The 12,452-nt window shown below is 51.3% G+C and overlaps 1 protein-coding gene across 1 annotated transcript in view; it reads left to right on the top strand.

Annotated features, from left to right (window-relative positions):
- LOC140717617 (tyrosine-protein kinase Mer-like) overlaps window positions 1-12,452 on the top strand; it is an 80,446-nt gene that overhangs the window by 53,073 nt on the left and 14,921 nt on the right. Inside the window, exons 8-11 of the mRNA XM_073031192.1 lie at window positions 1,438-1,530; window positions 3,538-3,653; window positions 5,596-5,705; window positions 12,166-12,325. Coding sequence (XP_072887293.1) covers window positions 1,438-1,530; window positions 3,538-3,653; window positions 5,596-5,705; window positions 12,166-12,325 — 479 coding nt within the window. The remainder of the gene's footprint in view (window positions 1-1,437; window positions 1,531-3,537; window positions 3,654-5,595; window positions 5,706-12,165; window positions 12,326-12,452) is intronic.

The raw sequence follows: 12,452 nt of genomic DNA, 5'->3' as shown, positions 1-12,452 counted from the left end.
TCCCGATGAAGGGTCTCCCCCGTAACATCGACTGTTTATTCCCCTTCACAGATGCTGCCTGCCCTGTAGAATTCCTCCAGTACTGTGTGTGTATGTGTGTGTGTGTGTGCGTGTGAATCTAGATCAGGGCTTCCAACCTGGGATTAACGGACCCCTTGCTAAATGGTATTGGTCTGTGGCATAAGAAAGGTTGGCAACCCTTGCTCTAGACCCACTAAGATTACATACAGTGGGAGTGAATGGGAAGGGGTGGGAGTGCCCGGGTGTGAATGGGAAGGGGTGGGTGTACCGGGAGTGAATGGGGAGGGGCGGGTGTGCCTGGGTGCAAACAGGAAGGGGCATGGGTGTGCCCAGGTGTGAACGGGAAGGGTCGGATGTACCGGGAGTGAATGGGGAGGGGCGGGTGTGCCCAGGTGTGAACAGGAAGGGTCAGATGTACCGGGAGTGAACAGGACAGGGCATGGGTGTGCCCAGGTGTGAACGGGAAGGGTCGGATGTACCGGGAGTGAATGGGGAGGGGCGGGTGTGCCCAGGTGTGAACAGGAAGGGGCGGGCGTACCCAGGAGTGAATGGGAAGGGGCATGGGTGTGCCGGGTGTGAATGGGAAGGGTCGGATGTACCGGGAGTGAATAGGGAGGGGCGGGTGTGCCCAGGTGTGAATGGGGAGGGTCAGGTGTACCAGGAGTGAACAGGACAGGGCATGGGTGTGCCCGGGTGTGAACGGGAAGGGGCGGGCGTACCCAGGAGTGAATGGGAAGGGGCATGGGTGTGCCCGGGTGTGAACAGGACAGGGCATGGGCATACCCGGGAGTGAATGGGAAGGGGCATGGGTGTGCCCGGGTGTGAACGGGGAGGGGCGGGTGTGCCCGGGTGTGAACGGGAAGGGTCAGGCGTACCGGGAGTGAATGGGAAGGGGCATGGGTGTGCCCGGGTGTGAATGGGAAGGGTCGGGTATACCGGGAGTGAACAGGACAGGGCATGGGTGTGCCCGGGTGTGAATGGGGAGGGGCGGGTGTGCCCGGGTGTGAATGGGGAGGGGCGGGTGTGCCCGGGTGTGAACGGGAAGGGTCAGGCGTACCGGGAGTGAGTGGGAAGTAATTGCATCCATTGGAATCGAGCATGCTGGAAGTGAATGGGAAGAGGCTGAGCCCGTTGGGTTTGAGCAGGATGAGAGAAAATATTCTCCATTGGGATATACTGTATAAGAGGTTTGGAAAATGGCTTTGATGATCACTTTGGGACGAAGGTGAGAAATATCCCACAATAACACCAAATCATCCTTTGGTGGTAGGCTTTGCCTGTGATTCCTCGTTCTAATGTTTGGATAACAATGCTGAGGCATCCATCACCAGCCTCGGGCCCCTGAACCCCGGGGTTGGCCGCCAATGTGACCCTGCTTGCATTTCACAACTTTGAAGCTGCCCCCTTCTCTTCCAGAGGGTCTGTATTCGAAGCCGGAACTGGAGCTCTTCCTGAGGGAGGCGGAGCTGATGCAAGCCTTCGACCATCCAAACGTCCTCAGACTTATCGGTACGAAATGCATTCCCTGGATTCTGTGTACAATCGTTTGCAAAGCCTGTCTGAAAGCCTTAGCTTCAGCAACACCTAAGGAAGGGATTAAAATTTAACTCTCTAAATCTCTGGTGAGACCGCACTTAGAGTATTGTGTTCAGTTCTGGTCACCTCATTATAGGAAGGATGTGGAAGCTATGGAGAGGGTGCAGAGGAGATTTACCAGGACGTTGTCTGGTTTGGAGAACAAGTCATATGCGGCATGGTTAGCAGAGCTGGGACTTTTCTCTTTGGAGCGTAGAAGGATGAGAGGGGACTTGATAGAGGTCCACAAGATTATGAGAGGCATAGATAGGGTGGATAGTCAATACCTGTTTCCCAGGGCACCAATAGCAAACATAGAGGGCAAAATTAAGGGAGGGAAGTTTAGGGGAGACATCAGGGGTAAGTTTTTTTACACAGAGGGTTGTGAGTGCCTGGAATGACTTGCCAGGGATGGTGGTGGAGGCTAAAACATTAGGGGTATTTAAGAGCCTCTTGGACAGGCACATGGATGAAAGAAAAATAGAGGGTTATGGGGTAGTGTGGGTTTAGTATATTTTTTTAAGGATTATATGGGCCGACACAACATGGAGGACTGAAGGGCTGTAGTGTTCTAAATAAGAGTGAGCACAATGTGAGTCAACTCAATTTCTTTTTCCCTGTGCTGTGTATAAACCACCCCTCCAGGTTCAATTCTGAATCCTGATGCCGTTTAGCACTCCCCAAGGCCTGACTGTTCAGGGATAGTTCCTGGGTGCGAAGCTCGATGCCCACCTCTCCCTGGGCTGATTTATACTTGTGCGTACGGGCTACGGCGTAACCCTGATTTTCACCTCTGCGTCGCTCTACGCCGTCGCGAGCATGTGTCAGTGTGCGCCAAAACGCTAGTTGGCGGTTGGGTTTCTACGTCACTGTGTTGAGTTCCTTCGTGAGAGACATGGACGAGGAAAATGCATTTCAAACCTTTCCGCGTGTCGGCAGGTTTGGTTTGACGATTCGGTTCATCTATTTCGCGTCAGTGTACGGACGTGGCGGAGGAGAAGCAACCGGAAATGCGTAGGAGGAAATGCAGTGCTGCCAAGCGGACCGATCACAGTTGTTGCGGTCTGCGTCGCCGTGACGCGCGAGTTACTCTTTTGGGGAGGTGCACGTCACCCTACGGCGTAGGGTACGCGGTACCTAAGGCTTAGATGCGACGCACAAGTATAAATTAGCCTTCTGGGCAAGCATCTTTCTCCAGAGCTTGCTGGCCAACCGCGAAGGACCTTCCCACTGATGGGATCCTGCTCATTCCACTGGAGAGCTAAGTGCTGAAGATGCCTGAACCGAGAAACATACATAAAGTGCGAAGGGACTCGGCAGGCCAGGCGGCATCCGTAGAGGGGAATGAGGAGCCGACATCTTGGGCCGAGACCCTTTAGGGAGCAGAAGCCAGGAGAAGGTGGTGAGGGGAAAGGAGTACAAGCTGATGAAATAAGAAGCTGGGAGGTGATTGGCAGAAGAGGTGGAGGGCTGAGGAAGAAGGAATCTGATTGGAGAGGAGAAAGGGAGGGAGGACGGAAACTGGAGGGAGGCGATAGGCAGGTGAGGAGAAGCGGAATGAAGAATGGAAAAAGAGAGAAGGGGGAAGAAATTACCAGTCGTGAGAGAAATTGAGGTTGGAGTATGAGGTATTGACCAGGGGAAGTCTGATGAAGCAGAGAAAAATGGCTGAGGTGTATGAAAATAACCAGGGGCCTAGACAGGCTGTGTCGTATGAAACCTTTCTTCTCACCAGGGGTCTAAACAAGGTTTAGGAGGCTGCGAGGAGATCTGAGCCAGCCGATACCTGGAGTCTGGAGCACGCTACCTCATGGGTGGGGGAGTTGGAGGCTCTCCTCGCTCGCTGGTGCGACCCGAGGGAGGTGAAGAACTGGCAGCGTTTCGGGTGGGTCAGGGCCGGTTCGGAGATCAGCCGGTGACTTCCTGCCGTTGTCCCCTTAGGGCTATCGATCGAGGACCGCCTCGAGGAGCAGGTACCGGTTCCGATGGTGATCCTCCCCTTCATGCCCCACGGAGACATCCGCAGCTTCCTCCAGAGGCACAGGAGAAACGCTGAGGTAACCAGCCCTGAGTGGTGCCCACCCTTTGAAACCTGGGGGGGGGGGGGCAGCCAAGGGGGTCCACCGCTAGTCCCTCTATGCAAGCTTCAGCACATCTTACTCGAGTCCGGGACAATCTTCTTCCCTTTCCATGAAAGACATGTCACGAGCAGGGATATTCAATTTCCAAATCCTTTTTTCCTTTTTATATTACTTGGAGATACAGCCCAAAAACAGGCCCTTAGCCCAATTACATCCAGGTGACCAGTTCACCTGCTGACCGGGTCGTCTTTGGACTGTGGGAGGAAACCGGAGCGCCCGGAGGAAACCCACGCGGTCGCGGGGAGAATGTACAAACTCCTCACAGGCAGCCGCGGGAATCGAACCCAGACTGGTGTACAGCATCGTGCTAACAGCTACCTTCCTCCAAGAGGACCCACAACCTTGTCGTAGGGTTTGGAGGCTTGTGTCTCCCAATGTCCTGGAGAGCTGTGTCGGCTGGAGTCAGGGCCTTGTGTTTTGGCCCCTGGTAGGGTCACCCATGCCATGTTACGGAAACAGCAACAAAAAAATCCTTCTACATCTGAGTGTGACGGTATTCCCGACCGTGCCCGTCATTCTTACGATGCACCAGTGTGGAATTCTCCAGACTCAGTGACAACAAACTGCTTTTATATTCGCCCCCTCCTCTGCTTTTCCTCTTGCCGTTTTGGCTCCCCTCTTACCCCCTTCTCCTCACCTGCCCCGTCACTTCCCTCTGCAGCCCCTCCTCCTTCCCTTTCTTCTCCCAGCCCACTCTCCTCTCCTATCAGATCCCTCCTTCTTCATCCCTTTACCTTTTCCACCAATCAACTCCCAGCTTCTTTCCTCCCCACCCCCCCCCCCCCCCCACATCCTCATCTGGTTCACCTACCAGCTGAAATCTTGTACTCCCTCTCCTCACCCCACCTTCTAATTCCGGCTTCTGCAAACCCACCCCCCCACCCACACTTTTTTCCAGTCCTGATGAAGGCTCAAAATGTTGCCTGTTCATTCCTCCCCACAGATGCTGAATGACTTGCTGAGTTCCTCCAGCATTTTGTGTGTGTTTTTATTTACTTATTCATTCATCTGTCTGTCTATTTATCTGTCTATCTATCTGTCTATTTATCTGTCTGTCCTGTCTATCTATCTATCTGTCTATTTATCTGTCTATCCATCTGTCTATCTGTCTATTCGTCTATCTATCTGTGTCTGTCTATCTCTATCTGTCTGTCTATTTATCTATCTATCTGTCTGTATGTCTATCTGTATCTGTGTCTATTTATCTATCTGTCTATTCATCTGTCTATTTATCTATCTGTCTATTTATCTATCTATCTGTCTATTTACCTGTCTATCTGTCTGTCTATCCATCTGTGTATCTATCTATTCGTCTATCTGTGTCTGTCTATCTCTATCTATCTGTCTATTTATGTCTATCTATATCTATTGATCTACCTATCTATCTATCTTAACTATCTTTCATTCAATCTCTCTCTATCCATCTCTCTATGTCTGTCTATCTTATCTATCTATTCTCTCTATATCTACCTATCTATATCTGCCTGTCTGTATCTGTCTGTCTACCTGACCATTTTATCTATCTAGCTATCTGTTTGTCTACCTATCTATCTATATCTCTCTCTGTGTCTGTCTACCTGACTATCTTATCTATGTCTATTCATCTGTCTATCTATCTTTCTATCTATCTATCTAGATACAGATTGGAATAGACCCCTCTTTTCAGCCGCACTGCCCAGCAATCCCCCCCCCCCCCCAATTTAACCCGATCCTAACCACAGGACAATTTACATTGCCCGGTTAACCGACCGGCATCCGCAGAGCCTCTTGTATTTGTGATGAACTGGCATTGGATAATGTGTTGGGTGACCAGCAACTGGAAGGGATATGCTCACGTTCGTGTTGTACCTCTTCCTAGCATTTGCCGGTGCAGGTTCTGCTGAAGTTCATGGTGGACATCGCCGCGGGGATGGAGTATCTGAGTGATCGAGGCTTCCTACACAGGGACCTGGCGGCTCGGAACTGCATGTGAGTGGAGGGGGGAGGGTGGCCATCGGACGTCGTTCAGAGCTTGCCGGGGAGAGCCGGGCTCTGCACGTCAATACTCGGGTCACTCGACAGTAGGGAACGTCCTTGGAGACTGTCCACTGCAGGGGACTGGCACTGCACTGCGTCAGGCAGGAACCTCTACAACGGGCGGTCAAGACTGCCCAGTGCATCTCCGGCACCAGCCTACCCACCATCAAGGACATATATATACAGAAAGGTGCCGGAAGAGGGCCAGTAATGTCATGAAAGATCCCACCCCCCCCCCCCCCCCGCTCATGGACTGTTTGCCCCACTGCCATCGGAGGGAGGACCATTTGCTCATTGCGTGCCACATCCTGCGGCACAGGTGATCAAGCCATGATTGTTTCGGCAAATTTCTCTACTGCCTTCTTCCGGGCAGTGTGACTTTACGAGACGGGTGACTCCCCCCCCACCCCCCCAATCAATACTCTTCGGAGACGGTTTGCCTGGCGTCAGCGGTCGCAGGATTACGATCTGCACCGGCTGCTCGTACGACCATCCACCGCCTGCTCCCACGGCTTCACGTGACCCGATCGGAGGCTAAGCAGGTGCTGCACCTCACCCAAGGGTGACCTGCAGGCTGGCGGAGGGAAGGAGTGCCCCACGCCTCCTCTGGTAGGGCCGTATCTCCTCCCCCAACACTCACACACCAGGACCTCCAGACTCAAAAACAGTTCCTTTCCCCAAGCAGTAAGGCTGATCAACACTTAACCCGCCCCACCACACACCTCTGCCACTTTGTCATTTCCTCTCAGAGTCACTATCTACGGACGCTCCTGTGCCTAGCATCGCTTTACGGACGGACAATCAATCGCTGTGTATACAAGCTATCATACGTGTAGCATCCGTGCCCCCAGTTTACCCCCGTTCGCCTGGGGTGAACCGCTGTCGCCCCACCAACAGTGCAATACTCCAGTGTAAATACGGTGTAATGCCCCCCCCAGTACACGCTCGCAACACAAATACCAGACAATACCCAAAAGCGAGTAAATAATTGCAACTTTATAGTTATTTCTCAGTGATGGGTTAGTAGAAACAGATAACCTAAAGGCGCCAAATCAGTAAGTTTATCAGTCTGTGCACATAATATTTTAATACGGTGGAGTTCACGCCTCCGGTTCCATCCACAACGACCTTCCGAGCCTTCGGCCACCGTCCGAACCGCCGACGTCCAGTATCCGGCGCCCTGGAACCGCTGTCCGCTCCTCACACGTCCGTCCTCTTCGCTCGCCTCCCGAAAGAGACCGCAAACTCCTGCTCAGCTCACCCATACAAGATAGCACAACAACTCTCCATTGGTTAGTTCCCCCCTTGTCTGCAGTTATAACCCAAACATTCCAGACACAGAAACCCAGTACAGCATTAAACAACATTACAGAGAAGCCATTTTGTTAGCCCGAACAGTTAATACCACAGTTAATGGTGCTGAGAGCCCAACATACATATTTATATTTATTGAGGATTTTTTATTAATGTGGTTTTTCTTTGTTCTTCATCAGATCTGGAGTAACAATTATTTTGTTCTCCTTTACACTTGTGCACTGGGAGTGACGTTAAACAGTCTTGAATGTGGCTGTCAGCTGCTGTTCAGAGTGGGGTGGGGGGGGGGGTGCTGAGTAACACCCATTTGGTTGACGGTAAATGCAACATGTTGTCAATTAGCTGAGGAAGGTGGAGATTTGATCAGAAACACCAGAGACTCTGCAGGTGCTGGAAATCCAGAGCAACTCACGCAAAATGCTGGAGGAGCTCAGCAGGTCGGGCGGCGTCCCTGGAGGGGAATAAGCAGTCGGCGTTTCGGGCCGAGACCCTTCTTCAGGACTGGAAATGGGGGGGGGGGGGGGGGGAGAAGCCAGAATAAGGAGGTGGATGGGGGAGCGAGGGAAGGGGAGGGCTACAAGCTGACAGGTGATAGTTGAGACCAGGTGAGGGGGAAGGTGGCTGGGTGGGGGGGTTAGAGGTGGATGAAATAAGAAGCTGGGAGGTGATAGGTGGAAGAGGTACAGGGCTGAAGAAGAAGAAATTTGATTGGAGAGGAGGGTAGACCACAGGAGAAAGGGAGGGAAGAGGGGGCCAGAGGGAGATGATGGGCAGGCAAGGGGTTGGGAAGGGGAGAGGGGGAGATACTACTGGAAATTAGAGCATTTGATGTTCATGCCGTTGGATTGGAGGCTACCCAGATGAAATGAGGTGAAAGCGGGATCTCCCGGTGGGCGCCCATTTTCAACTCCACTTCCGGTTCCCATTCCGACATGTCAGTCCACGGCCGCCCCTACTGCCGCGATGAGGCCACACTCGGGTTGGAGGAGCAACACCTCATATTCCGTCTGGGTAGCCTCCAACCTGATGGCATGAATATCGATTTCTCAAACTTCTGGTAATTTACCCCCCCACCTCAACTTCACCTTTCCCCATTCTTCCCTCTCTCACCTGCCCATCACCTCCCTTCCATTTCTTCCTTTGTCTTCAGTCCTTTCCTATCAGATTCCCCCTTCTCCAACCCTTTATCTCTTTCACCAATCAGCTTCCCAGCTCCTTACTTTGCCCCTCCCCTTTGCCTCCATTTGTAACGTTAATGCGACTCGGACACCGCAGTATTAAACACAAACGTTTATTCACCAGACTTCCATTTTTACAAAACCCGCGCGTTCTGACGTCATACACACTCTGACCTACGAATACTCACATAATACATTACATCCCCCTTCTCAAGTTTTTTTTTACAATACTGTGAATTACCAAAACAATGCCTCTAGGTATGACTTTCTAACATTACAACAGCCATGACATAAACTAATAAAGATCTTAAGTTCTTATACAGCAAACACGAGGAAATCTGCAGATGCTGGAAATTCAAACAACACACACAAAATGCTGGTGGAACGCAGCAGGCCAGGCAGCATCTATAGGGAGAAGCGCTGTTGACGTTTCGGGCCGAGACGTCGACATCGCTTCTCCCTATAGATGCTGCCTAGCCTGCTGCGTTCCACCAGCATTTTGTGTGTGTTGTTGTTAACTTCTTATACTGTATTTTACATTGTATCTTACAATACTAACAGCAGTATATTTTCTTTTACTAACATAGACTAATAAACCTTTTATTTCACATCACCTACCACCTTGTACTTCTTCCTCCCCTCCCCTCCCCTCCCCTTCTTACCCTGACTCCACCCCCCCCAGTCCTGCTGAAGGGCCTCGGCGCGAAGCATCGACTGTTTACCCTCCATAGATGCTGCCCGGCCTTCTGAGCCTCTCCAGCATTTTGAAGTGTTGCTCCTCACCGATTAAATCTGCCTGACTTATCGCACGTATGCCGAAGCAGTTTGCGTCGGAGACAGCCCTCAGGAGCCGTCGCGCTTCTGGCATCGAGATAGCACGCCCACAACTTACTCTAACTTGTACGTCTTTGGACTGCGGGGGGAAGCCCACACGGTCATGTGGAGAGTGTACAAACTCCTCACAGGCAGCGGTGGGAATTGATCTGACAACTGGCATTTTACAATCTCTGCCTCGCTACCGTGTCAGAGGGAAGAGGGAAATAATCTCGACAGATCCTGACGCCGTAAACTCCGCTGGAAAGTGCTTGACTGCGGATGCTCAACGAGGAGCCGGGGTGAGTGATTGAGTGAGTGAACGATCAGGGTGACGTGTTGCAGATTAAACCTCTCGTCGCTCGTTGGCCACTTTATGAGGTCGTCCCGTGCGCCCGCTCGCCTACGCAAATATCGAACCGGCCAGTCCTCTGGCAGCAACTCGCTGCATAAAAGCATGCAGACATGACCAGGGGGTTCATTTGTTGTTCAGCCCAAGCAACAGGATGGGAGAAGAAATGTGATCCAAGTGACTTTGACCTTGGAATGATTGTTGGTGCCAGATGGGGTGGCTTGAGTATCTCAGAAACTGCTGATCTCCTGTGATTTTCACACACAACAGTCTCTGGAGTTGACAGAGAATGGTGCGAGAAACAAAAAACATCCAGTGAGCGGCAGCTCTGAGAATGAAAACACCTTGTTAATGAGAGAGGTCAGAGGAGAATGGCCAGATTGGTTCAAGCTGACAGGAAGGCGACAGTGACTCAAACAACCACACGTTACAACAGTGGTGTGCGGAAGAGCATCTCTGAATGCACAACACGTCAAACCTTGAAGTGGACGGGCTACAACAGCAGAAGATCACGGACATGCACTCAGGGTATTTGGTAAAGGAAGCACGTCATTAAATGGCCTCTGATTTTGTACTTATCTAAATCTGCACTGTCCTGTCATACACTTCGAGAGCCGGTAACAGCACGGATTAGACAGCGAGGGAAAAGATTTAGATTCAGATACGGATTTATTTATCAAATCTAAATCGAAAACTATGGTGAAATGAGTCGTCGATGGGTCTACACGAGGAAATCTGCAGACGCTGATTCAGTTTGTCCTGATGAAGGGTCTCGGCCCGAAACGTCGACAGCGCTTCTCCCTATAGATGCTGCCTGGCCTGCTGTGTTCCGCCAGCATTTTGTGTGTGTTGTTTTAAATGTTGGGACCACTCTCCTGAATCCTCCCGGTCAGCAGGGGGCTGATTTCTCCAGTTAGTCCTGACGAAGAGTCTCGACCCGAAACGTCGACAGTGCTTCTCCCTATAGACGCTGCCTGGCCTGCTGCGTTCCACCGGCATTTTGTGTGTATCGTTGATGGGTCTGCGGGCTTTGCCGCACGTTCCAGCACTAATGTAGCACGCTCACCGTGTTCGGAGGAGTAACACAGAACTTCACTAAAGGCCAGCTGTATAGTCCGCTTCAGATGTTCCCTCGTCAGTAACGGAGTATTAGATAAAGCGTAAAGCTCTACCCGTACTGGAGTGAAGAACAAGCTGCTGGGGTGTCTCCGCAGGTCAGGCAGCATCTGTGGAGGGAAATAGGCAGTCAGTGTTTCAGATCAAGATCTTTACGGGGGGGGGGGGGAGAGAGAGAGAGAGAGAGAGAGCCTGTGGTATGTCGAATACTGGGTGAAACGCCAAGTCTTTGGGGCACTGCGAGTCTGTGTCTTTGCTGTTGCCTTGCTGCACGCTTGGAGGCGGGTGCCTTGTTTTGCTGGTTGGGGGAGGGAGGGAGGGGAGCTGGGGGGGCTTTGGGGTTCTAACATTTAACTGACATCCATTCTTTGGGGGCAGTCCTCTGTTTTTGTGGATGGTTGCGAATAAAAAGAAATTCAGGATGTATATTGTATACATTTCTCTGACATTAAGTGGGCCTAATCAGCCCTGACACCCTTTGGGAGCAATAAAGGTCCATCTATAGGTCATGAAATTTGATTTTTTTTGCGGCAACAGTACGGTGCAGAAGTCTTAGGCACCCTAGCTGTATATCTGATGTGCCTAAGTCTTTCTCACAGTTTTGTAGGTCACCAGATATGAACACACACAAAATGGTAGTGGAACACAGCAGGCCAGGCAGCATCTATAGGGAGAAGCACTGTCGACGTTTTGGGCCGAGACCCTTCGTCAAGACGCTGAGATACGGTTTTTTCAGGCGTTCAGGGTAGTGTAACACCCACGCTATCGGCTGATGTACGTCCAGGGGAAAATCCGTCCACCCGCCAAACCGTGTCTCCCATTTGCGTGGAAGCTGTGTAATGCACCCTGGTACAAACTCGCACACACAATATCAGACAGCACACCATGTACGTTTACAGAGTACACTTCATAAATCTTCCTGGAACTAGGTAATTAATAGCGATACAATATAGAAAAGAATTTCAAATATATATTTTTTTAAATTTAGACAGAGAGGGAAAAATTCATCAGAGTTCAATCAGGTCGTGCACAACCGCTGGAGCTCAATTATCAAAGTTTTTGGTGCACTGTTCGATCTTCTCCGACTCCTCGACCCCGCCGCCCGGGACCAACCTCGGTGGTGGACCAGAGCGCGTCCAGCACGTGCTTCCCCTCCCCAAAAACCCCCGCACTCACTCCAGGTTCCCACACATACTGACAGAACAACATGGCTACCATTGGTTCGTTCCTCCGTTATCAATAATTATAACCCAGACGTTCCAACTAAACAGAGCACGACCTCATCAGTTACCCACAAAGAAGCCACTTCATTATCACTCTACAGAGAAGCCATTTTATATATGCAGTTACCAGTTAACATTACAGTTAATAATCTGAGAACCCTGCAGTGGAATAAAGAAATACAATAGAATCAATGAAAAATTGTCTTTGGACTGACAAGCAACCAGTGTGCAAAGGAGAAAAACAGTAAAAATACCAAAAAAAAAGATAATAAAAGTCTGTATCTATCACACCCAGTGATAACTATCCATACTCGATAGACAGAATTGGACGACAGCGTTCTACCAGCGTTCTACACAGACTCCTCACTCTAATATCCATTCCACTGTGCTTTGCCTCCCCCACCCACCCCCTGCAGGCTGTGTGGTAGCATGCGGGTCTGTGTGGCGGACTTCGGCCTGTCCAAGAAGATCTACGCCAGCGACTACTACCGCCAGACGGCGGTCTCGAAGATGCCGGTGAAGTGGATGGCGATGGAGAGCATGGCGGAGATGATTTTCACCACGAAGAGCGATGTGGTGAGCCGCACGTTAGCACGCTTACCCGGCCCCGGGGTGGGGGGGGGGCTTGGGCGGGAATTGGCTTTCCCTTATTCCCCACTGTGAAGTCAAACTCTGCTTGGCGTCGAAGCAACTTCCTCACGGC

The sequence above is a fragment of the Hemitrygon akajei genome, chromosome 28 (genome assembly GCF_048418815.1).
Source record: "Hemitrygon akajei chromosome 28, sHemAka1.3, whole genome shotgun sequence".
Classification (NCBI taxonomy): domain Eukaryota; kingdom Metazoa; phylum Chordata; class Chondrichthyes; order Myliobatiformes; family Dasyatidae; genus Hemitrygon; species Hemitrygon akajei.
The sequence above is the reverse complement of the archived record's forward strand: the minus strand, read 5'-3'. Positions and strand labels throughout refer to the sequence as shown.